The sequence below is a fragment of the Gorilla gorilla genome, chromosome 20 (genome assembly GCF_029281585.2).
Source record: "Gorilla gorilla gorilla isolate KB3781 chromosome 20, NHGRI_mGorGor1-v2.1_pri, whole genome shotgun sequence".
Classification (NCBI taxonomy): Eukaryota; Metazoa; Chordata; class Mammalia; order Primates; family Hominidae; genus Gorilla; species Gorilla gorilla.
In genome coordinates this window covers 29,232,240-29,259,367 of record NC_073244.2, presented here as the reverse complement: position 1 = coordinate 29,259,367, position 27,128 = coordinate 29,232,240, and the positions used below count along the sequence as shown (strand labels likewise).

The 27,128-nt window shown below is 39.6% G+C and overlaps 1 protein-coding gene across 2 annotated transcripts; it reads right to left on the bottom strand.

The window, feature by feature from the left end:
* Window positions 1–51: 51 nt before the first annotated feature.
* On the bottom strand, window positions 52–26,927 carry ZNF723 (zinc finger protein 723). 2 transcript variants are annotated; one of them, XM_055372333.1, is made up of 4 exons: window positions 26,836–26,927; window positions 10,797–10,923; window positions 9,913–10,008; window positions 52–2,057 (listed from the first exon to the last, which is right to left on the bottom strand). In XM_055372333.1, exons 1-4 carry the CDS (start codon window positions 26,836–26,838, stop codon window positions 742–744), a joined length of 1,542 nt encoding a protein of 513 aa, XP_055228308.1. In that variant the 5' UTR covers window positions 26,839–26,927; the 3' UTR covers window positions 52–741. The 2 variants fall into 2 exon arrangements, with proteins under 2 accessions (XP_055228308.1, XP_055228309.1); XM_055372334.1 differs by lacking the exon at window positions 26,836–26,927 and having other exon boundaries at window positions 221–304; window positions 781–2,057; window positions 10,797–10,925.
* Between the last annotated feature and the right edge of the window lie 201 nt (window positions 26,928–27,128).

The following is a 27,128-nucleotide window of genomic DNA, read 5'->3' as shown; positions in this document are numbered from 1 at the left end:
AAAGTAAAAACAGAATTTGCATGAAGAGATTCTGAACTGTAAGACATAAGAATTTACAGCAATAAATTTAATACATTTTAAAGGCTTACATTTTCTGGAAGATCTTTTGACAGTAATTGCACCTTTAATGCTTGTATTAGCTCTCTGATGTTAAAATGTGAGCAGTTATTAATGGCTTCGTCACATTCTTTATATTTGTACAAGTTGTCTAAAATATAAATTATTTCCTGTGCACCAAGGTGTGAGCATTAGTCAAAAGTTTTGCCATATTCTTCACACTTGTAGGAGTTTTCTCCAGTATAAAGTATCTTACCTACAATCAAGTGAGACAACCATTTAAAGGCTTTCTCATATTCTTCACATTTCTACGAGTTCTCACCAGCACTTTTTTTTGTTTTTGTTTTTTTTGAGACAGAGTCTCGTCCTATTGCCCAGGCTGGAGTGCAATGGCGTGATCTCGGATCACTGCAACCTCCACCTCCCGGGTTCAAGCAATTCTCCTGACTCAGCCTCCCAAGTAGCTGGGATTACAGGCGCCCACCACTACACCTGGCTAATTTTTTTTGTATTTTTAGTAGAGACGTTGTTTCACCATGTTAGGTTGGTCTCGAACTCCTGACCTCAGGTGATCTGCCCGCCTCGGCCTCCCAGAGTGCTGGGATTACAGGCGTAAGCCACTGTGCCTGGCCACCAGCATTTCTTTTATGTTTAAAAAAGTTTGGGATTTCATAAAAAGCATTGTCACATCTTTAAGGTTTGTGATTTCTCTTTAGTATGAATTATCTTATGTCTGTTAAGAATTGAGGACTTGTTAAAGGCTTTGCCACATTCTTCACATTTGTAAGGCTTCTCTCTAGCATGAATTATCTTATGTTTATTAAGGGTTGAATATTGGTTAAAAGCTTTGCCACATTCTTCACATTTGTAGGGTTTCTCTTTAGTATGAATTATCTTATGTTTAGTAAGGGTTGAGGATTGGCTAAAACCTTTACCACATTGTTTACATTTGTAAGGTCTTTCTCCAGTATGAATTATCTTATGTGTAGTAAGGGCTGAGGATTGGTTAAAGGCTTTGCCACATTCTTCACATTTGTAAGGTTTCTCTCCAGTATGAATTCTCTTATGTGTAGTAAGGTGTACAGATACTTTAAAAGCTTTGCCACATTCTTCACATTTGTAGGGTTTCTCTCCAGTGTGAATTCTCTTATGTGTAGTAATGTGTGAGGACTGGCTGAATGCTTTGCCACATTCTTCACATTTGTAGAGTTTCTCTCCAGTATGAATTCTCTTATGTGTAGCAAGGTGTGAGGGCTGGTTAAAGGCTTTGCCACATTCTTCACATTTGTAGGGTTTCTCTCCAGTATGAATTCTCTTATGATTATTAAGGCTTGAGAACACATTAAAGGCTTTGCCACATTCTTTACATTTGTAGGGTTTCTCTCCAGTATGAATTCTCTTATGATTATTAAGGCTTGAGAACATATTAAAGGTTTTGCCACATTCTTCACATTTGTAGGGTTTCTCTCCGGTATGAATTCTCTTATGATTATTAAGGCTTGAGGACACATTAAAGGCTTTGCCACATTCTTCACATTTGTAGGGTTTCTCTCCAGTATGAATTCTCTTATGATTATTAAGCTTTGAGGGCACATTAAAGGCTTTGCCACATTCTTCACATTTGTAACAATTCACTCTAGTATGATTTCTTTCATGTTTAGTTAGGTGTGAAAGCATGCAAAATGATTTGCCACATTCTTTACATTTGAAAGAATTATTTCCAGTATGTCTTATCTTATGGCTATTTGAACTTGAAAATTTATGAAAGACTTTTACATATTTATCACATTGAAATATTTTGCTTGGGGTAGTTGTCAAACATTGCTTAAGTTCATCATAACCTCCTTTGTGCATCTTACACTCATCCACACTTTCACAGCCTTTTCTTAATTGTAAATTGTCATGTCCATATTTTCCATAGCTTCTCAGTATTACTTTTTGGAAAGAATCTTTTATGCCCTGCTCTGGCCAAAGGTCTTGGGCAAAATGAGAACACACAACTGAAAAAAATAGAAATAACAAATTACTTCATCTTACTAGACTCAGATGGATACACTTTACAAATCTAAGCTATAAAATTATACAAACTACATAAGCAAGATGGCATAGCAAAATACCATAGGCCATAATTACTTCATAGACATAAATGTAACAAAAACATACAGACCAAAATACATTTGTGGAAAATGTATAAATGAGTTAAGTATGTGCAGTACCACAAAGAGCCTCATAGAAGAGAAAAGTTTATTGCATCTACCCAAAACAGCTCTTTCTGCTCCCCAATATAGCAAAGAGCCTTTACAAGTAAATTGTAAGCTCCTGAATTCTTTTTTAAAAGACAAGTAAAATACTGGCACATACATCTTTATTTCTGTCATTGAGGGGCTTTTCCAGACACTTGGTTTCTGTTTCCAATGACATAAAGTGCTAAAAGAACTGGTCATATACTTTGAAGTGACACTTTGAGTTTGCTGAGACTAAACGTAAATGTTACAGCAGCAGAGAAACTGCAGTACCACAGGCAGGGAACAGGTGTAGCAAGTGATGAATATAAAGAAACATGAATAAACTCCTTTAACTAGAAAGTAAAAACTAAATTCAGACAAGACATCATAAGAACCTGTTTGATAGACTCCCAAAATCTCTAACCAAGACAATTGTTTTCAGACTATGCCATAAATTATGTAACAGGTAGCTTTTAATAATGTCCTAAATTGAATAATACTCAATGAGTGAAATGGAAACACAGACAACTACAGAAAAACAGAAAAATGAGGGTAACAAAAGTATGAAATATCAAAAAAACAGAAATTGTGGAGGTAAAAAATACAAAAAGAAATTATAACTAAAAAATTCTGGCCAGGCACAGTGGCTCATGTCTATAATCCCAGCACTTCGGGAGGCCAAGGTGGGCAGATCATGAGGTCAGGAGATAAAGACCATACTGGCTAACATGGTGAAACCTCATCTCTACTAAAAATACAAAAAATTAGCTGGGTGTGGTGGCAAGCACCTGTAGTCCCAGCTACTCAGGAGGCTGAGGCAGGAGAATTGCTTGAACCTGGGAGGTGGAAGTTGCAGTGAGCCAAGACCACGCCATTGCACTCCAGCCTGGGAGACAAGAGCAAGACTCTGTCTCAAAAAACAAAAACAAACAAAAAAATTCTAAAAGAAAGATAAAATAAAAATGAAGAAGCTCAACAAACAAACTAGGAAACACACAAAGATACTTATAACAAACACATATATAAGCACACTTTTAAAAGTCATAGACAAAAAGAGAATCTTGGAAACTGCAAGAAAAAAGTGATGTATCACTTACAAGCAGGCTTTCACATAACCACTGAACTGTCAACAAAAATTTTGGAGGCCAGAAGGGAACTGTGTGATATAGTCAAAGTCCTGGAAAAATACTTATCAAGTGAGAATAATACCATCAGCAAATCTGTCCTGCCAAAAATAAAAAAACCTTCCGAAGTAATCAAATTCTGAAAAAGTATATTGGCACTGCATGTGCCCTATGCATAAAAGATACTGAAAGCAGTTTCTTCCATTGAAAATAATATGATTCAAGAAAATGACAGGCCAGGTGTGGTGACTCACACCTGTAGTACCAGCACTTTGGGAGGCCACGGCAGATGGATCACCTTAGGTCAGGAGTTCAAGATCAGCCTGGCCAACATGGCAAAACCCCATCTCCACTAAAAATACAAAAATTAGACATGTGTGGTGGTGTGTGTCTATAATCCCAGCTATTCAGGAGTCTGATGAAGGAGAATCACTTGAACCCAGGAGGTGGAGGTTGCAGTGAGCCAAGACTGCACCACTGTACTCCAGCCTGGGTGACAGAGAGAGAATCCATCTCAAAAAAAAAAAAAAAAGAAAGAAAACACATAATCATATAAAAATACATTATTTTCTAGGAAAGATATGCACATACTTACATAAAAATGAAATTTCCTACCATTGTTATAACGGTGCGGAAAACATTTGTAATTATTCTATAAAATTTAAAGAATTCTAGAGAATATAAAAATAAAAAATTTGAGGAAGAATATTTTTTTTTTTGAGATGGAGTTTCAATCTTGTTGCCCAGGCTGGAGTGCAATGGCACAATCTCAGCTCACTGTGACCTCCGCCTTCTGGGTTCAAGCGATTCTCTTGCCTCAGCTTACAGAGTAGCTGGGATTACAGGCATGTGCCACTACGCCTGGGAACTTTCATATTTTTAGTAGAGACAGGGTTTCTCCATGTTGGTCAGGCTGGACTCGAACTCCCGACCTCAAGTGATCTGCCCACCTCAGCCTCCCAAAGTGATGGGATTACAGGTGTAAACCACCAATCACAGCCAAAGAAACATTTTCGTATTCAGCTGAAGTTCACTTTTTACTAGATTAAAATATATTCTCATATCTTTTAGAGGTTTTGTGTAATCCCCAAGGTACCATAAAGAATATATGTTTAGATGAACGAAACAAGAAGTAAAAGCATATTAATACAAAAGTGAAACAGACACAAAAGAGGGCAGAAAGGGAGAAAATGAGGGACAAAGATACAAGAATCAAATAAAACAATAAAACATTATTTTTTGTTTCAGAAAATTATTTAAATATATATACAATTAATTTTCCAATCAAGAGACATATTTTCAATAAAAGGATTTATTTAAAAAATCTTAAAACCCAAAATCCAACTTACTTTCCTGCAAGAGTCAGCTGAGATTTAATGATAAAAAGACGGAAAGTGGCAAGACGGACATAGACATTCTATGCAGATATTAATCAAATGAGAGAAGAAGAGATCAAAATAATATTACATAAGCTATATCTGAAGTCAAAAAGTGTCATATTTTATAAAATGTATTCTAAGTCAAAACTATATGGAGACAAAGAAGGAAATTAACAATACTGTAATTTACAGTCATTGTAAATGACTGTAAATACAGTCATTTACTGTAAATATAACAAATGTGTGTGTGTGTGTGTGTGTGTGTATCTCACACTTGGCTTTCAAATATATAAAGCAAATATTGACAGAATTAAAGAAACACATAGAGAGCAATATAATTATAATAGGATATTTTAATACGCCACTTTCTGTAATAAAAATAAAACAAGATAGAATATTAATAAGGAAAGAGAAAATTTGAAGAGAGTATAAAACATTTATTTCTAAAAGAAGTATAGAGAACACTCCTCAACAACATCAGGATACACACCCTTCTCAATAACTCATACGGCCGGTTGCGATGACTCAAGCCTATAATCCTAGCACTTTGGGAGGCCAAGGCAGGCAGATCACCTGAGGTTAGGAGTTCGAGACCAGCCTGGCCAACATGGTGAAACCCTGTCTCTACTAAAAATACAAAAATTAGCTGGGCATGGTTCAGGTGCCTGTAATTCCAGCTACTTGGAAGGCTGAGGCAGGTTCACCTGGGAGGAGGAGGTTGCACTGAGCCAAGATCAGGCCATTGCACTCCAGCCTGGGTGACAGAGCAAGGCTCCGTCTCAAATAAATAAATAAATACTCATACAATCTTACAAGATTCTCCTTGAAAAAAGTCTTAACAAATTTCGTAAAACAAAATTTTTATGCATTACTTTGTATGACCAAAATGGAATGAGGGTATAAAACAATAATAGAAAAAAACCTGAAAAATTTATAAATATATAAAAATTAAACAGCACACTCTGGAGAATGCATCTATTCAAAAACTGAAATAATTAATATTTTGAAGATGTCCATGCTGCTCAATGTAATCTACAGATTTAATGATATTTAACTAAATTTCTAACTTCATTTTTGAAAAAATGTAAACAGCAATACCAAAAGTATATGGAATCTCAAGAGAAAATAAAATACTCAACAATCTTCAAAAAAAGAAACAATGTTGAAGGCATTACAGTTCCTGATTTCAAAACACATTACGAGCTACAGAATTAAAACAATTTACTATGAATATAAAAGTTAAAAAGTAGAATAATAAAAGAGAATGCAGCACATATATAAACTGTCATATATATAGTTATATAAAGAGCTATTTGCATATCTATAATTATTATACTGTTTTTACTGAAAGCCAATAACTAAAAGCAATGCAAATTTCTGTCACCAACTCATTCAGTAGAAATAATTTGAAATATAAAAATACTGGAATATCACTCAGGATTTATAAGCAGAAAATATTCTTAACAACTATAAAGATAAAGCTTGATGATATTATGCAAAATGAAACGAGCCAGTCACAAAAAGTCAGAGATAGAATGAGATACATCTAGCAGTTACACTGTTAAAAACAGAAAACATAGTGGCATTTGAAAAGCACCAAGAAATAAAAAAAACTGGTAGCTGTTCAATGTGTCGAGATTTAGTTTTGTGAGATAAAAACATTCTAGGGATATGTTGCGTAGCATTGTCAATACCATTAATATGACTAAACCAAATATTTAAAAACATTTGACTGTAAAGATTATGTGTTTTTGACGAGTAAAAATGAATAATAATACCTAATAATGTTCTGATAAGTTTTAAAATTATTGTCAAGTCCAAAATTTTTCCCCACACAAAAATAATATAGATTCACAAATAGATGCTAAAACTAGTAAAATGTTTATGACTGCTTACCTAGAAAAGATTAAACAACCATTCACAACAAACCTACACAAAAAATATACAGTCATAAAAGATACAGAGATAATATTTATACAGGGAAACAAACATAACTATATTGGAAATAGATATATGAATGAAAGACTAATATTTGATTTTGCTCTATCCATTCTTAAATTGTACAGACTTTAATATTGTCATATAAAATGATAATATAAACTAAAACATCAAAACACAATTAACTGCTATGAGGTGGCATATTCTAAAATATATAACACAGAAACAAAATTGTAAAACACTAAACATGCAATGTAAAGCTTATTGGACACTATAAAGTAGATCAATATATTTATGAAAGAAATCTTAAAAGAAGACTATAAAAGAAAAAGTAGTACAGAGATTACTTGACGAAACAAAAACTGAGAACTTTACCAATTTTGATTTTATAAAAAAGATTCTAGCTGGGCGCAGTGGCTCACACCTGTAATCCCAGCACTTTGGGAGGCCGAAGGGGGCAGATCTCCTGAGGTTGGGAGTTTGAGACCAGTCTGACCAACATGCAGAAACCCTGTCTCTACTAAAAATACAAAAAAATTAGCCAGGCGTGGTGGCACATGCCTGTAATCCCAGCTACTCCGGAGGCTGAGGCAGGAGAATCGCTTGAACCCAAGAGGCGGAAGTAGCGGTGAGCCCAGATCGCGCCATTGCCCTCCAGCCTGGGCAACAAGAGCAAAACTCCGTCTCAAAAAAAAAGTTCTAACAAGTAATACTTCATTCAAAATTATTTTACTTCAAAAACAAGACAAAAATAAAGACTTTCCCAAATGAAAAGTGAGGGAATTCATCACCACTAACACAGTCCTATAACAAATGCTACATGGTGGCCAGGCACAGTGGCTCATGCCTGTAATCCGATAGCATTAGGAGGCAAAGACAGTCAGATCACTTGAGACCAGGAGTTCAAGATTAGTCTGAGCAATACAGTGAGACTGCACATAAATAAAAAGAGATCCTAAAATGAGTGCATTATGTTGAAAAATAAAATCATGCTGGACAGCATCATGAAAATGTATATAGGCTGGGCGCGGTGGCTCACGCCTGTAATCCCAGCACTTTAGGAGGTCAAGGCAGGCAGATCACCTGACATCAGGAATTCAAGACCAGCCTGACCAACATGCTGAAACCCTGTCTCTACTAAAAATAGAAAAATTAGTTGGGTGTGGTGGCTCGTGCCTGTAATCTCAGCTACTCAAGAGGCTGAGGCAGGAGAATTGCTTGAACCCATGAGGCGGTGGTTGCAGTGAGCCAAGATCGTGCCACCGCGCTCCAGCCTAGGCAACAGAGCAAGACTCCATCTCAAAAAAAATAGTAATAAAATAAATAAATAAATAAATAGCTCTCTGTTAAATGTAAATATAGAGATACATATAGAATTCTATTATAATGATGGTGCATAAAACCCTTAAACTTCTTCTGTAAACAGAAAAAACAAGACTTAAATCTGCCTACATTTATTAATAGATACACAAGATAATATTTATAATATCAATAACAAACTGGAAAATATAAAGATATAGGTTTTGTATTCAATTGAAGTTATGATATTAAAATGTATTGTTTTAACTTTAAGATGCTTTATGTAATCTCCATTTTTCAACATGATCACATTATATTTCAGGATGACTGCACTGCATTTGTAGAAAGCATGTGAAACAGAATAAAAAATAAGCAAGGCATGTCACAACAAAATTAAACAAAAATTAAGGCAGTAAAACAGGAAATGAGAAAAAACGTATCAAAAAAATAATAAACTCTTAATAGTAACTTCATATCTTTAAGCAATTATTTTAAATATAAATTAAACAACTTAATAAAAAGAAATGTAGCTGGGCACGGTGGCTCATGCCTATAATCCCAGCTACTGGGGAAGCTGAGACAGGAGAACCACTTGAACCCAGGAAGTGGAGGTTGCAGTGAGCCAAGATCGTGCCATTGCACTCCAGCCTGGGCGGCAAGTGCAAAACTCCATCTCAGTAAAAAGAAAAAAAAAAGACCGAGCGCCTGTGATCCCAGCACTTTGGGAGGCCAAGGTGGGCCGATCACCTGGAGTCAGGAGTTTGAGACTAGCCTGGCCTACATGGTGAAACCCCGTCTCTACTAAAAATACAAAAATTAGCTGGGCATGGTGGCACGTGCCTGTAATCCCAGCTACTTGGGAGGCTGAGGCAGCAGAATCACTTGAATCCGGGAGGTGGAGGTTACAGTGAGCCAAGAGGGTGCCATTACACTCCAGCCTGGGCAACAAGAGCAAAACTCCATCTCAAAAGAAGCCTCCAGTGCTATCTTTTATATAATAATGTAAAACACAATCCTAAAATTTACATAAAACTTCAATAAACTTTGAATAGCCAAAGCAATCTTGACAAAAAAAAACAAACCAGGAGGATGTCATACTTAATATAATAATTCCAAACTGTATTTCAAGACTATACTAATAAAAACAGGATGAATTATGCAGAAAAATGAAAAAACAAATGGAACAGAAACCACTACTCTCACATATTTTAAACATGATAAAACAAGAAAACATGAAAAACAGTTTAACATAGGTTTTTGTTTTTTTTTTACTTTTGAGACGGACTTTCACTCTTCTCACACAAGCTGGAGTGCAATGGCACGACATCAGCTCACTGCAACCTCTGCTTCCTTAATTCAAGCGATTCTCCTGACTCAGCCTCCCAAATAGCTGGGATTACAGAAGTGCGACACCATGAGCAACAAATTTTTGTATTTTTGGTAGAGAAGGGGTTTCACCATGTTGGCCAGGCTGGTCTCGAACTCCTGACCTCAGGTGATCCACCCGACTCGGCCTCCCAAAGTGTGGGTTTACTGGCATGAGACATTTGCCCAGCCTAACAGAGTTTTATAAAATTATGCAGATATTTATGGTTCCCTTGAAAATATGAAAAAGTAGATTGTGCAGTCTCTTATATGCCATGAAGAAGACTTTGGCTGTCACTGTAAACTTCAAGGAAGATCACAAAAGGGAAAGTAGAATCCTTAGAAAATTTAATAGCACAATGCAGAAGATGCCCCTATGTGAGAGTAAAATTTTTTAAACTCTCAGGCTTTCCGGAAACTATTTTCTTTGGAACACAGCTTCCCAAAATCTATTTTAAGGACTGGCTTTCTCCTTGACCTTTGGACGTCTTATCTGTGTTGTCCATTGTGTTCACTCTCACCTACCTGGGGGCTTGGCTACCATCTTGTGTCTCTTCATATTCCAGGGCTCTTTTCCTTGCTCCAGACAGGTGATTAAATCTGGCTTAGAGACACCAACACCTGTTTTATTAAAAATAAATAACATGAATGTTCCTCATATTCTTCAAATAATGTACTCAGTAAAGAGAACATAATAGAATATTCTAGTATATTCATCCCAAAACACTAATTTATAACAGTAATTTCTAAATATTTAGAAAATGGGCTGGGTGCGGTGACTCATGCCTGTAATCCCAGCACTTTGGGAGGCCAAGGAGGGTGGATCACTTGAGGTCAGAAGTTCGAGACCAGCCTGGCCAACATGGTGAAACCCCATCTCTACTAAAAATACAAAAATTAGCTGGGCTTGGTGGCACATGCCTCTACTCCCAGCGACTCAGAAAGCTGAGGCTGGAGAATCTCTTGAACCTGGGAGGTGAGGATTGCAGTGAGCCAAAATTGCACCATTGTACTCCAGCCTGGGCAACAGCAACATTCCATCTCATAAATAAATAAATAAATAAATAAAATAATTTCTCTACCCAGTACCACTGAATCAAAAGCTGGTGGTGACACTTAGATGTTAAGGTGTGGGCAACAATATTTTATGTCACTAAATTTTGAAATGATCGCTAATGGTGAGTAAAAACTACAGGTCTGCTCAGGAATGTGGAAAGTTCAGATCAAGGTGAACTTCAAGATGTTTATCTTGAAGAAATTCTTTTCTACACTGACAAATTCCCAAGATTTTCTTCAAAACAGTGATGTGAAGCTCATTTATGCAAAGCATCAATTACCAAAAAACATTCTACAACACCAAAAAAAGAAATTTACAGTATCTGAGGATTGTGTATTGAAGTTATTCTCACCCAGGAAGACCAGGTTTCTGTAGTTCTCTAACATCACATCCCTATATAAATTCTGCTGTGCAGTGTCCAGGAATTGCCACTCCTCCAGAGAAAATTTTATTGCCACATCTGTGAATGTCAATGGTCCCTGAAAAAAAAACACACACACACATACACACACATTTACCGGGTGGCCAACGGCAGAATTTTTAATTTGACTGAAGGTGAAATGAGAGAGTAAAGAGAACAGGTTCTGACTTATAGGAATGACTGAAATCCTCCAATAATTTTTTTTTCTTTTTTAAGACAGAGTCTTGCACTTGTTGCCCAGGCTGGAGTACAATGGTGCGATTTCGGCTCACTGCAACCTCTGCCTCCTGGGTTCAAGTGATTCTCTTGCCTCAGTCTCCCAAGTAGCTGGGATTACAAGACACCCGCCACCACGCCCAGCTAATTTTTGTATTTTTAGTAGAGACGGGGTTTCATCATATTGGCCAGGCTGGTCTCGAACTCCTGACCTCGGATGATCCATCCGCCTTGGCCTCCCAAAGTGCTGGGATTACAGGTGTGAGACACCATGCCTGGCCGAAAATAATTTTCAACACAGAAATATTCTCTTATGTATTCTCTAACTCTGAAAAAAAGAGTGGAATAAGATCCACAACATCAGTGTATATATGATACTTTTCTGGATAATAAAGTATAAAATTAAAGGCATTAACACAAGCATGTATATTTTTGAGTGCTATATTAACATCATAGAGAATGAGTTCTGTGTATTTTTGAGATGGAAAAGACATGTTGAGTTAGAAGGTACCTAGCAAATTTTAATGTGTAAAATAAACTGGAGATCTTGTAATGGAGTTTTTTTTTTCCAGAACATCTGGAATAAAGTCTGAGTTTCTGAATTTCTAACAAGCTCACCAATAATGCCAATGATTTTGGCCTAAGAAGAATATTTTATCAAACATCCAGTATACGGAAGAACCTGTGTTTTTTCCAGTTTTTCTGGACTATAAAAGATGAAACTCTTCATTTTCCAAGGACAGATATATGCAAAGAAACTCTAAGAAAGAGCAGCTGCCAAATTAAATTTGATAGTTTACACACATCAGCTGCATAAAGATACTTAATTAAAAAAAAAAAAAGGCCTTTACAAAAATTAGTCTGGCATGGCGGTGGGCACCTGTAGTCCCAGCAACTTGCAAGGCTGAGGCAGGAGAATTGCTTGAACCTAGGAGGCGAAGGTTGCAGTGAGTCGAGATCACGCCACTACATTCCAAGCTGGGCAACAGAGTGAGGCCCTGTCTCAAAAACAATAATAAAATAAAATAACAAAGAAAAAAAATAATTCTATAGTAAAAAAAAAAAAATCTGTCAGAGAGTGCTTATCCAAGTGAATCATAAACATCAACAGCAGTAGGAAAAATGTTTATGATGTGCTGATACACACATAACACAGCATCACTGCTGAAATATTGTTCCCAAAAAGTAAATTATAGGCTGGCTGGGGGCAGTGGCTCATGCCTGTAATCCCAGCACGGCATCAAGAGCAAAACTCCATCTCAAAAAAAAAAAAAAAAGGAAATTATAGGCTGAATGCAACCATACAGAAACATCAGTTTTATGCAAAATTCAAGATACAGATATTTCCCATTTTCTGTAATTTTTAGTAGTGATTTTAAGGAGTCTTTTTTGAGCACCCTAGAGAGCAGTTATCTCCTGATAATTATCTTTCAAACTTTCTGGGTAATAAATCTCATCGTTTTTTCTTGAGACAGAGTCTCATTGTGTCACCCAGGCTGGAGGGCAGTGGCGCAATCTTGCCTCAGTGCAAACCCCGCCTCCCGGGTTCAAGCGATTCTCCTGCCTCGGCCTATCAAGTAGCTGGGATTACAGGCATGCGCCACCATGCCTGGCTAATTTTTGTATTTTTAGTAGAGATGAGGTTTCTCCATGTTGGCCAGGCTGCTCTTGAACTCCTGACCTCAGGTGATCCAACCTGCTCAGCCTCCCAAACTGCTGGGATTACAGGTGGGAGCCACCGCACCCGGCCCTCATCTTGTTTAAGTAAGCATTTCCTTAATCCCGTTCTGCATAGTGCTAATGGGGAACACAAATGGAGCCTCAACAGTACCTGTTCTCCATCTTTACTAAGGATTCCAGCTTTTCCCCAACAGGAATCTTGAGTATCCTCACCCTCCCATGTTCAACAGCCACAAAGGAAACATTTTTAATACTGCAGATCATAAATTAATGGTGAGACTCCTCCATGGCATATAAAAAGCCATGATGTGGAGAACTTAGAAAAGGCTCTAAAAAGAAATATTTTTCAGAGACCCTTGACTATCAATAAAATTTTCAAAAGTAGTTAAAACAAACTCATTAGGGAGGAAAAACGCAAGAGAAGTAAAGGTTTGCAAGTACTAAATGCATGGAAATCCACGAGGCAGAGTGGACACAGTTCTTGATCTCAGATGTGTTTAGCTAAAAAAAAAAAAAAAAGGCATATTTTTTTCCCTATCTCCTCCTTCTCTGGGATTCCTTTTCAGTTGAGATTCTCTGGACAAATTACACCTGCATCTTGAGAATATGCCTTTAAAGGTGTCAGCACCACCTGTTTACCTGCTACCACCACACCCACAGGCAGAAGTACCAAGACCCGCTGAAAAAGTCCACCCATTTCTGTCCTTTATAACATGAAAAATTCAGGAACAATGAGTTTCCCCATGAAGAAGAAATATAAGTTTCTCCTTTCCTCTCTTTAGGTGCCCTCCCCTGCTACAGACACCAACAATCTCTGCTACAGTAATAAAAATATGGGCCACACTGCCCTGTCCATACCAAACCCAAACAGAACAGGCCCTATAATCACCCTGTAGTAAACAGGTGAAACTGAACTCTTCATGAGTGTATCTTCAACCCCTCATAAGTGATTCTGGCCTCACCTTAGAATCACATGAGGCTCTTAATTAAAACAACATGGATGTGTCCAATAATAAAAAGAACCCGTGGAAAGGGCACGAGCAAAGATATTTCTGTGAATTGGCCATGTAATCTGAGTATCCACATCTAAGTAATCCACATTAATTACAATGGCAGAAACTGTAATAACTTTTGCACCAAACTAATAGAACCCTGGGTTTATAACTACTTAGCTAAGCATTGTCTCTCAAGCTTTAACGAGCGTATAAACCACTCAGTAATTTTAGTCCCTCTTTATGTAATGTGATTCTGCAGGTTTTCAAAGGGTACATGAGTGTTTTTGTTTTGTTTTGTTTTTGAGACAGAGTCTCGCTCTGTCACCCAGGCTGGAGTGCAGTGGCGTGATCTTGGCTCACTGCAACCTCCGCCTCCTGGGTTCATGCCATGCTCCTGCCTCAGCCTCCCAAGTAGCTGGGACTACAGGCGCCTGCCACCATGTCCGGCTAATTTTTTTTCTATTTTTAGTAGAGATGGGGTTTCACCGTTAGCCAGGATGGTCTCGATCTCCTGACCTCATGATCCGCCCGCCTCGGCCTCCCAAATGGGATTACAGGCATGAGCCCCCACGCCCGGCCATGAATGTGTGTTTTAACTAAGTCCCCTGTCAATGCTTATGATGCTCCCCCTGGGCTCATTATTAGCATTAGAGAAAGCAGGCACAGCACAGAGTCCCTTAAACTCCGTACTCTTGTCACAACACAATTACTTCTGGCACAAATGAAGATAACTAATCTCCATCCTAAAGCATCAAATTCTTTGCTGGTTCTTTAAAGTTTACAGAGGCAATAAAAGGTAGGAGTGCCTGAATAAGCCTACATTTGGAAAACAACATATACACATGTACTAATGCAATGTTTAAGCAGGTACTATGTGCTCAAGAGTATGTTGCAGAGCACTAATACGAATAATACATTATGTGATTTAATCCTCATAACACACTGCGATTTGGTACTAAGTATTTAATAATTCCCAGCATTAGGTTAAGGGCCCAGCACATGTATTTCATCTTCTGTTTCTGTTCTTGGTTTTTTAAAGAAAATGTATACAATAAAAGCTAAATGTAGACAAATTACCTGAATAGAGAAAAGTTTAATGCAGTTTAGAGAAACTTTTATTGTGTTTATATTTTTTTTGTGTGACTAGTGGAGCAACTACTGAATCTGCAGGAATAGAAAACAAGATGCTAAATGGAATCTGCAAGCACTGATTTAATAGAAAATTTAAAAATTAAGACCTTAAAATACATACTTTATTTTTCCCTTTATCTCCTTTGGGGTTCAGAAAATTGTAAGCACCAGCTTTAGAAAGGCAGCAGGATTCACCAGCCAAAACTCTCATCTCTTCCAATCAGTTCTGTGAGGCAAGACTCCAGAGTGGGGCCAGATCTAAACAAGACCCCAAATAGAGTGAATCTGAACAGAACTGGGGCAGGGAGTGGACCTTATGTAGAATTCTGTTCTCTGTGCCACGGGGGTATTTCCAGTTCTGCTTTCCTAAACTTGCCTAAGAGAAACTTAAATCTCAGAGTTTGTATAATTTTTTTTAGCCACTGCCCTGTCCATTATATAATGCATACTAATAAGCAATTTAAATAAATGTCTTAAGGTTCTCTAGGGTAATTATTAGAAGATAAATATGTATTCTTAGCAGGTAATAGAAACGTATATAATAATAACAACTCTTCTGTTCATAAATATCCCTTCAGGTGATGACAGAAGAAGTCACTACAATATAAAGAAAGGGGCCCAAATAAAGGCAAAATTTTTTGCACACATCTGTTCAATGAATCAACCATATGATGCTTAATTCAACCCTTTATTCAGTTGCTAGTCAAGTCTAAAAGTTCCTGGATGGTTCCTGGATGACTGCTTCATCTATTTTTCTAATCGCCATATAAAATAAAAGCAATTCGTTTATTTGTTTGAGTCTCCAGACATCCTGGTTGTTTTTCACCCAAGTATCTGAAAACTGGAGAAACATTCATCTGGGTACCCACCAAAGTCATTTCTTGTGTGAGGGGAGGAGCAAACACAAGATGACTCAATTTTTTACACTGAGATAGAAGCAGAATTAACCACTTTTGCTACCCTGGCACAATTCTGCTCTGGACATCCTCAAATGTCTCAAAGACACCCAGCTGATTGTGAGAGTTCCCAGTGACCCTGGGCTGATGGCCCAATGATAAAACAGACAGGAGAGACTCAGGCTAATTCTAAACAAAAAATTAAACTGCCCTGGAGAAGCTCCAGAACCTGGATCGCCTGTCCTGATTATCCAGCTCTTAGGTAAGAGGAAGAACAGGAATATTCTACTCCAGTCCCACATTTTAGAGACAGGTGTAGTTGTGGTTATGGCTCTGGATACATTATCACCTTTCTATAACTCTGAAGATGCTTGTTCACACTTACGTATTCTGCCATCAGATTCTATTTATACCTGGTGCCCCTCACATAACTGTAGCAGGTCACTGGACAAGATCTGAGAAGCTGAAAGAATCACATTCTCAAAGAGGAACTTTAAGATGTCTATGCTGACATCTGACAATGCAGAAAATGTCTCTTGTTAGTTTTCTCTACATTCTCAATTCAAAGTCTGGCCTTATCTTGTAAATTCCAGGAAGAGAACAGACCTTATTTGCAGATTCTAGGTGGGATCAACCTGGCTCTTCATTCTTGGGTGTTACAGCAAGCAGAGTACAATCAAAGGAAAGATCCCCTTATAGAGGCTGCTTTAGCACGTTCTGAAAGATATGTCTACCTAAAAGAAAAAAAGCTAAGGCAACATGAATGTAAGTAGACCGTTTATTTGGGCAAAGCTTGAGGATTGTAACCTGGGAGCAAACCTTCAAGTTGCCTGTCATCTACACTTTGATTAGGAGCAGTTACAAGTTGATCTGAAAAGGCAAAAAGAGAGGGAGAGAGAGATGGCTGATGCAAAGTTGTTTACCAGAAATTTTTATTATATTTACAGAAATGACATTGATTATTGATTGGATATACATCATTAAAATTTAGAGTATGGGTTATAGTGTCCAGTGTGGCATTATTAATTTATAGCTACTAGTGGCAACAGTTAACAGTTTTAAGAGATTAAAAAAAAACTCTTAGTTCAGGACCAGGCGCAGTGGCTCATGCCTGTAATTTTCCAGCACTTTGGAAGGCCAAGGAGGGTCGATCACCTGAGGTCAGGAGTTCAACACCAGCCTGGCCAACACGGTGAAACCCCTTCTTTACTAAAAATACAAAAATTAGCCAGCTGTTATGGCACATGCCTGTAATCCCAGCTACCTGGGAAGCTGAGGCAGGAGAATCGCTTGAACCCAGGAGGTGGAGGTCCCAGGGAGCAAAGATTGCGTCACTGCACTCCGGCCTTGGGGACAGAGCAAGACTCTGTCTCAAAACAACAACAACAACAAAAAACATAGTTCAAAGGTGGGAGAAAGACAAAATTGTGTTCTCATTTTAATGTCTCTCTGAGTTTGACAACTAAAAGGACTTGCATTCCTCAGATGAAAGGTTTGTTTTTTTTTTTTTTTTTTGGTTCCCAGATCTCAAGACCTAGATTCAGAATTTAGATCTGCAGCAGGTGTTACTTGCATATTTGTGGGTATTTTAGCAATAGGAGGAAGGGGAAAGCGGAGATTCTCATGTCTACATGTCTACTCAACACTCACATGTTACTCTGATTGGGTTTCTGGTCCCCCTGGTCTCTGAATCAGTTTCAGGTCTGAAGACACAACAGTCACTGAAAGAGGTGAAATGGTTGATTGCTACCCTGTGAAGTTTGTAGAAATCTGTGAGTTGACTGGAAGCCTGAGAGGAAGTCTCCTCTAGAGTAAAGCTTGGTTGGCATCTTATGAGTTTATATAATGTCTGGTAATTCTAGACAGTGTGTGGAAAATATAATTAAAAGAAAAATTTTCTCCAGCCCCAGAAAAACTCCAAAATGATAGAACAGAAAGAAAACTGTTTTATTACACAATTTAACCTGAATGTGACACGCATCACAGTCAATCTGCTCAAGAGATCGTCAAGACAGAAACACAGTCACCACAGTTAGTCCACAAGTGGAAAAATTTACAGGACCATGTCATATGTAGTTCATCCTAAATTCACCTGGCAATTGGCAAGGCCATCGGTGTAAGCTTATTGGTTATATTCAATGACAAAATAAACTTTTCACATCTTCATAACAGGAGGTTATGCAACATGAAGCCAGGTGCCTGCTGAAGGTAGGCTCCCACTCTCCTACAGAAATGGTTGAATAGGGTATTACCTTGTTGGCTGTTTATATTTTAAAGCAATGGCTCTTTAACTCCTTTAGCACTGGGCTAGAGCACCCTGCTTGCCCTCTCCTGATGGCCATGTCCTCTCTTGATGCCTACTATCTGCCATTGACACACAGCTCACAACACAAAGCTGATAGCTGGCAGCTCACATCTTACATGAACCCCAATTGCCACAGCAGCACTCCAGTGTCACATCAGACAATGAAGCCTGAGCTGCAGGAGGAGAGCCTGCAGGCCTCCTGGGTGAAATTGCACCTTCACAGTAATGGGAATGGGAGCAGTGTTTCAGCCTCAGCTTCTATTTAAAATGGTGACATGAAAAAAATACTGCTGGATTTCCAGCATGAGTCTGGATAGAGATAGGTCTAAGTTCTCCCTGTGACAGCCCACCTCATTCACAGATATCATGCGATGCTAATAGGGCTTCTGAAACAGAAACCCAAAGGATTCGAGCAAAAAACAGCTCTCCATCTGAGCAAGATTATATCAAGAGAAAATAAAAAGTTAAAAGCATCTTTAAAAACAAAACTCAGATTAGATATAATATTGATCAATTCCACCAGAAAATATTCCTCTAAAAAAAAATTTCTCTTTAAATACCCAAAGTGCACAACTATTCTCAGCGTGAGAAACATGAGCGTTATAAAGAAACGGGACAGGCCAGGTGCAGTGGCTCATACCTGTAATCTCAGCACTTTGGGATGCTGAGGCAGGTGGATCACCTGAGGTTAGGAGTTCGAGACCAGTCTGACCAACATGGTGAAACCCTGCCTATCCTAAAAATACAAAATTAGCCAGGCATGGTGGTGCATGCCTGTTATCCCAGCTTCTTGGGAGGCTGAGGCAGGAGAATCACTTAAACCCAGGAGGTGGAGGTTGCAGTGAGCCCAGATCATGCCATTGCACTCCAGCCTGGGCAACGAGCGAAACTCCGTCTCAAAAAAAAAAGAAAAAAGAAAATATTAAAAACAATTGCAACAAAAGCAAAAATTGACAAATGAGACCTAACTAAACCAAAGAGCTTCTTCACAGCAAAGGAAACTATCAACAGAGTAAACAGACAACCTACAGAATAGAATAATATATTTGCAAACTATGCTGCTGACAAACAACTAATATCCACAATCCATAAAATACTTAAATAAATTTACAAGGAAAAACAAACAACCTTATTAAAAAGGAAGCAAAGAAGATGAACGGATGCTTTTCAAAAGGAGGCATACGTGTGGCTAACAAGCATATGAAAAAAATACTCATCATTAATTAGAGAAATGAAAAGAAAATACACAATGAGATACCTTCTCACACAAGCCAAAATGGCTATAATTAAAACATCAAAAAATTACAGATGCAGGGCCAAGCGCGGTGGCTCATGCCTGTAATCCTAGCACTTTGGGAGGCCGAGATGGGTGGATCACTTGAGGCCAGGAGTTCGAGAGCAGCCTGGCCAACATGGTGAAACCCCATCTCTACTAAAAATAAAAAATATTAGCCGGGCATGGTGGCAAATGCCTGTAATCCCAGCTGTTCAGGAGGCTGAGATATGAGAATCGCTTGAACCTGGGAAGCAGGAGGTGGAGACTGCAGTCAGCTGAGATCGTGCCACTGCACTCCAGCCTGGGCAACAGAGTGAGACTCTGTCTCAAAAAACAAAAAAAAAAAACAAAAAAAAAACAGATGCTGGCAAGGTTGTGGAGATAAAGGAGTACTTATACGCTGCTGGTGGGAGTGTAAATTAGTTCAGCCATTGTGAAAAGCAGTTTGGTGATTCCTCAGAGAACTAAAAACAGAATTAGCATTTGACCCAGCACCCTCATAAATGGGTATATGCCCAAAGAAATATAAGTTATTCTGACATAAAAACACATGCACATTCATGGTCACTGCAGAACTATTCACAATAGCAACGACATGGAATCAACCTGAATCCTTATCAATGGTAAACTGGATAAAGAAAATATAATACAGAAGGGCGGTGGCTCATGCCTGTAATCACAGCAATTTAAGAGGCCGAGGCAGGCAGACTGCCTGAGTTCAAGAGTTTGTGAACAGCCAAGGCAACATGAAGAAACCCCATTTCTAGAAGGCCGGGCGTGGTGGCTCATGCCTGTAATCCCAGCATTTTGGGAGGCCGAGGAGGGCAGATCACCTAAGGTAAGGAGTTCGAGACCAGCCTGGCCAACATGGAGAAACCCTGTCTCTACTAAAAATACAAAATTAGCCAGGCATAGTGGCGCATGCCTGTAAGCCCAGCTACTCAGGAGGCTGAGGCAAGAGAATCACTTGAACCCAGGAGGCAGAGGTTGTGGTGAGCAGAGATCATGCCATTGCACTCCAGCTTGGGCAACAAGAGTGAAACTCCATCTCAAAAAATAATAATAATAAAATAAGAAGAAAATAAAGTAGAATATTTATATAAAAAGAAAAATATAGTATATAAATATCATGGAATACTGTGTGGCCATAAAAAAGAACAAGATCATGTATTTTGCAGCAACATGGATGAAACTGTGACCCATTATCCTTAGAAAACTAATGCTGAAAGAGAAAAGCAAATGCATGTTCTTTTTTTTTTTTTTTTTTTTTTTTTTTTGAGACAGAGTCTAGCTTTGTCGACCAGGCTGGAATGCAATGGCCAGATCTCAGCTCACCGCAACCTCCGCCTCCCGGGTCCAAGCAATTCTCCTGCCTCAGCCTCCTGAGTAGCTGGGATTACAGGCGTGTGCCACCACGCCCGGCTAATTTTTGTGTTTTTAGTAAAGACAGGGTTTCACCATGTTGGTCAGGCTGGGCTCGAACTCCTGACCTCGTGATCCACTTGCCTCGGCCTCCCAAAGTGCTGGGATTACAAGTGTGAGCCACCGTGCCCAGCTCCATGTTCTCATTTCTAAGTAAGAGCTAAATAATAAGAACACATGGACACAAAGGGGAAAACAACAGACACTGAGGCCTACCTGGGGGTGGAGAGTGGGAGAACAAAGAAGATTAAAAAACAAAAATCTGTTTGGTGTTATGCTTCGTACCTCAGTGACAAAATAATTTACATCAAACTTCCATGACACAATTTTACCTATATAGTAAACCTGCACGTGTACCCCTAAAACAAAAATAAGAGTTAAGAGAAAGGAACTCAATGGGTGGAGAAGAGTGCAGTGTAGGCAGGACTGGCTTGCGCTACTTATTTCTGGGTCCATGCAGGCAGGCGAGATTATGAACAGGTGGCCCAGAACCCCAAGTTGGTGGAGAAAAGAGGTTACTGCTGCAGATTCAGTGTCTGGGGGTAGGGATATGCCAAAAATTTGTAGACAATTTTGTGGGATTTTGGCAAAAAACACTAGGATCAAAAATGCTGTGGTTAAATTTTTGAGGGTGGTGCCTAGTCCTGGAAGGGCTGTGCACATGTCAATGTCCAGTGGGCATGACTGTGAGTGGGTGGGAATCCGGTGGTGGCAGCTGTGGAAAAATGGAATCTGTCATCAGAACTCCTTTTCTCTAAGTTTTCAGTCCTCTCTCACCCTAAGAGGAGATCTGGAATCACAGAACAATGAGCAGCAGTGTGACGGCCTGTGTACAGGAAAGCAGAGCCTCTCCTTCCCACACGCCCGGAGTTTTATTCCAGGCCAGGCCTCCATGATATTTTTTCTGGCACCAAATTGTTTGTTAACACCAAACAATTCTTCAACACCAACTCACTGTCTAACATTTGAATTCTGAAACCACCCAGAGTCAGCACAGACCTTGGTTCAGGGCTCAGTCCCACAATATTGTCCTTATTGCAGATGCCAGTCACAAACTCCATGGGCCCATCTACATTTCTTCCTTTCTTTCTTTTCTTTTTTCTTTTTCTTTTTTTTTTTTAAAGCCAGAGTCTCGCTCTGTAGCCCAGGCTGGAGTGCAGTGGCGCAATCTCGGCTCACTGCAACCTCTGCCTCCAGGGTTCAAGTGATTCTCCCGCCTCAGCTTCCCAAGTAGCTGGGATTACAGCCACACACCACCACACCCAGCTAATTTTTGTAATTTTAGTAGAGACAGGGTTTCACCATGTTGGCCAGGCTCGTCTTGAATTCCTGACTTCAAGGGATCTGCCCACCTCAGCCTCCCAAAATGCTGGGATTACAGGCATGAGCAATCGTGCCATCCCCATCTGTGTTTCTGAGCTACTGTTTAAAAATTGGGGACTTCCATAATCTCCCTCAAGTTCAATAACTTGATAGAGCTACTCACAGACCTCAGTAAAACACTGTAGTGACCAGTTTATAATAAAAGATACAACCCAGGAAATGTCAAATGGAAGAAAGATGAAGCATAAAGATAATCCTGGTAAATAGCTATAATAAATAAAATTCTCTATCCTTTTTGTGCTTACCTATCACAGCCAGACATAGACTCTGCAAATCTTTTTCTCATAGAAAAATTGGCTAAATTTGTCTTCAGTGGTCAAAATAGAATACTTGTTAATCAAACTTCACTTAAGTTTATCTTCTTCCCACAGCTCCTGAACTTTGAGCTATTCTCAGTCTGAGCCAATATAAACCCAATTTTATGTCCCTTCTAAGAAAATGCTGACTTAAGGATAAAATATTCTCTGATCTAGAATCTGATTTTTCACCCTCCATTTGCCATTCCCCTACCACCTTCTTTCTAATCTTATTTGCTCCTTCCTATGAAAGAAAGCCCTTGTCTGCCTATCCTTTGCAATCCTTAAATATCTTATGGTTGGTACTTCCTCCTGCTGCAATACTCCTTTAGAATTTAATTTTTTTTACATAAATCTGACTTTGTTTTATTTCTAAAAGTCTAGAAACTGCCTCAAAGCAAGAATAACTTTATCTTCAGTGAGATCCTTTCAGTCCCATTCCATCTTAACCTTAACTGCGTCTGCCTGAGGGTCCCCAGCTTTCCAGGGCTGTGTAGCTTCTCTCGGAATAAAAGCTTCTTCCATGGCTAGGGTGAGCAGGCTGGGAAATCTGCAGCGGAGGCTCCCCAGGTAGAACTAACAGTGCCTTTAATAACCTCCTTTTGCAGGCTCAATATTAGCCTTAGCTTGGAGTCCCTGGGCTCAAGCTTCAATTTTTATGTCAGAGTTATTTACTCAGTTTTTAAAACTAAACATCTAGCAAAATTACTGAAACACAGTGTTCATATGAAGGAAAAAAATTTTAAGGTGCTTACATTTCATACCTCAACAAGAAAACCCAAAGTATCTATTCCTTTCAGACAATAAATGTATTATTTTATTATTTGCATTAAAAATTATGTACTAAACAATTAGTCATATGTGAACATTCCTAAGAGGTACCAAGTTTCATCTTGTAATATTTAGCATTAAAATCAGAAATCAAGATCACAGGCTATAGAACAAAAATATTCACTGTCAGAAATTTACCATACAGAAAGAAAAACTGTTGTTTTCATGAATCTATGCAACTCACCAATTATCTACCACATTTTCTTATGGAAATGTATTTATTTTCTACAGCCAAAATAAAAGAGAGATTTCCCTATTATTTTCCTTGATAGCATTACAAAATCTAAGCCTTGGAATTCTGTTTGAAATTACCCATAAAAACACACCTGAGAAGTTTCCTAAACTCATTCTGGGAAAAACAAACAAAAACAAACAAACAAAAAAAACGGTAAATGAGAACTCTTAACAAATGGAATATATTTTGAAACTCACCTCTTTTATGCCCTTTGTAAACATTTTCTTTTTAACCTTTCAAGCTCTACTAATAAAATGCAATTTTCAGTTAAGAAACTGAAGTCAATATAAGCGAACAAATCTTTTCAAGGTGGCAAACCCAGGGATTACAGGCGTGGTGGCTCACGCCTGTAATCCCAACACTTTGGGAGGCTGAAGCGGGTGGATTACCTGAGGTCAGGAGTTCAGGACCAGCCTGGCCAACGTGGTGAAACCCCGTCTCTGCTAAAAAATACAAAAATTAGCTGGGTGTGGTGGCAGGCGCCTGTAATCCCAGCTACTCCGGAGGCTTAGAAAGGATAACTGCTTGAACCCGGAAGGCAGAGGATACAGTAAGCCGAGATCTTGCCATTGCACTCCAGCCTGGGTGATAAGAGAGAAACTCCATCTCAAAAAAAAAAAAAAAAAAAAAACAACCAACAAACAAAAAAAACCACACACACAGATGTGTCTCAGTCATGTGTCAAGTCAGGTCATCCAACAATCACTTAGAGTTTCCCAACCCACCCTGCTCAGTTAAATGCTCAATGACCCCCTCTGAGGAGACACTGCACTATGCCCCAGTGAGTGCCTCAAGTGCAATTTACTTTGCAAATTCTTGCACTTTCTCACTGGGGTCAGGTTTTTTTCCTGTCTTTGGGGATACTATTTTTTTTCACAAATCTTAGAGAATCCAGGTGGCAGAAATTATTTCTGTTTTGCTCTCAGTACCAGCATCTGATTGGCTGACCAGCAATGTGTCTCCAAGAAATGGAAGATGGGTTAGGTGAAGACAATCTTAATGTCTAAATGTCAGCTTTTCAAAGGAAGAATATGCCAGGAGATGCCTCTCAGCCCCAGGGCATCAACCTCCTCCCTGGAGAGGCTACACTCCATACCTCAGGTTGTCCTATGGCAGAAAACGACCCAGGAGCTGATATTACCTAGACACTCTAGCAGACATAGACACAGTATCTTCGTTTATTCACAGACAGTACTAAAATCCAGGAGGAGAAAAACACTAAATGGTGACTGCGGACACAAAACCCCATAAAGTTTCCAAAAAAAAAAAAATTACCCCAAAACGTTCTCATAAGATCTCTGTGCCTAGGGAAGATAAAGAGAAAGACACACAAAGATTTATTTACAGTACATTGCAAGGGGATTATTCTTTGCTTTCTTCTAAAGGAAAAGACTTAAAAATAGAAAACGAATCTCTTTAAATGTTCCATCCAATGCGCTGTAAAAAAAAAAAAAAAAAGATTAATTAAAATACATTATCAAGAATGTACACCAGGCTGGGCGCAGTGGCTCATGCCTGCAATCTCAGCACTTTGGGAGGCTAAGGCAGGCAGATCACCTGAAGTCAGGTGTTCGATACCAGCCTGGCCAACAAGGTGAAACCCCGTCTCCACTAAAAATACAAAAATTAGCCGGGCGTGGTGGTGTATGCTTCTAATCCCAGCTACCTGGGAGGCTGAGGCAGGAAAATCACTTGAGCCTGGGAGGCGGAGGTTGCGGTGAGCCACAGTACTCCAGCCTGAGCAACAGAAGTAGACTCGAAATAAAAAAAAAAAAAGTACGCTAAAAAACAAATAGCGGCCGGGCGCGGTGTCTCACGCCTGTAATCCCAGCACTTTGGGAGGTCGAGGCGGGTGGATCACCTGAGGTCAGGAGTTCAAGACCAACCTGCCCAACATGGTCTCTACAAAAAATAGCCAGGCGTGGTGGCACGCGCCTATAATCCGGCTACTCGGGAGGCTGAGGCAGGAGAATCGCTTGAACCCGGGAGGTGGAGGTTGCAGTGAGCCGAGATCATGCCATTGCACTCCAGCCTGGGCAACAGAGTGAGACTCAGTTTCAAAAAAAAAAAAAAAAAAAGTTAATAATCTGAATTACGGAGGAAAAGTTAGCGTTTGGAATTGTCAGAAGGAGCTGGAAATTTAGTATTTTACTTTAAGCCACAGTTAGGCTAGAGTAAAGGAGGATTGGGGGGTACATCTGAGACCCTTCTTGAAAAACATGTGAAAAATGCAGGGCATAGCCAGAAGCGGTGGCTCACGCCTGTACTCCCAGCACTTTGGGAGGCCGAGGCGGGCGGATCACAAGGTCAGGAGTTTGAAACCATCCTGGCCAACATGGTGAAACCCCGTCTCTACCAAAAATACAAAAATTAGCCGCGCATGGTGGCAGGCGCCTGTAATCCCAGCTACTCAAGAAGCTGAGACAGGAGAATCGCTTGAAACAGGAAGGCGGAGACTGCAGTGAGCCGAGATTGCGCCACTGCACTCCAGTCTGGGCGAAAGAGTGAAACTCCGTCTCAAAAAAAAAAAAAAAAAAAAAGAAAATAGTTAAGTGATATGGAATTAGGCTGAGGTGGAAATCTACTCTCTGGATTCCTACTTAAAAAAAAAATCTAACTCAAATGCATTTATTTATTTTAAAAAAATTACTACATTAGAGGAAACGAAATTCAGTCTTAACCAAATATAAACAGCTAATTAAGCTCTGATTACATAATCAGGAAATTTGTAGGCTCAAGGTGGAAATTAGGAAACTACGTAACTGTGCCTGATTACAGGATTTGGGTTTTTTCATCATGCATCTTATAAAAGTCTTTTCTTCAAGCCCCTCTAATGGACCACAAACTACAACCCATAGGGGTGCTCTATAATTTTTGAACAACTCTTTAAATTCTTTAATATTTTTGCGATGACTCCCATAAATATTTCAGAGAAAAGATGAACTAGGAACCCCACGGACCAAAGCTGTTCCCATTCAGGAACTCCTCACCCGAGTCAGGATTCTCCCCTGACGACCCTCCCCTGGTCCCTGCACAATCTGGGAGAGACTCGGCGCTGCGGGTGCAGAGCTGCCCAGAGAGGCCAGGGCACGGTCACTGCCAGGGAAGAGACAAGACGCTCGGGCCCGGCTGTCAGTACAGCCGCCATCTTATCGCTGAACGTGTCTGAGGCCGGGCCAGGCTAGAACTCCGAACGCAGATTGTGGGGCTGACTGCAGGGAGGCCTGAGTCCCGCCACAGCCACTTCCCACCGGTTCCAACCAGCCCTTCCCCTCTCTCGGGATGTCGGACCCGGTACTCTCACCATTTCTAGGCTTCCAGGGAGTCCTGGCGTCTTAGCTGTGGATCTCCCAACGCATGTAGGTCAGGAGGCCACAGAGACCAGGAACTCAAAAGGCCGCGCCAAATCCCGGAAGCCGCCCTGTCCGCTCTAGCTGCGGGTCTGATTGGACGGCTCTTAGTCAAGCATCCCTGATTGGATGCCATTTAAGGCCCCGCCCATTCAGGCCTGGAGTGACAGAAGAAGTGATCAGATGCGATCAGATGCTGGGTTCAATGAAGAAAGAGTGACAGCCTAAGCTGTGGCGTTTTCAGGCA

What these genes read in the sequence shown, in the direction of transcription:
- ZNF723 (XM_055372333.1), bottom strand. An exon ending in CAGAAACCTGGTCTTCCTGG is followed by an intron (nt 10,009 to 10,796) that starts GTGAGAATAACT and finishes TTAATAAAACAG; the next exon opens with GTGTTGGTGTCTCTAAGCCA. An exon ending in GATGGTAGCCAAGCCCCCAG is followed by an intron (nt 2,058 to 9,912) that starts GTAGGTGAGAGT and finishes TATTTTTTTCAG; the next exon opens with TTGTGTGTTCTCATTTTGCC.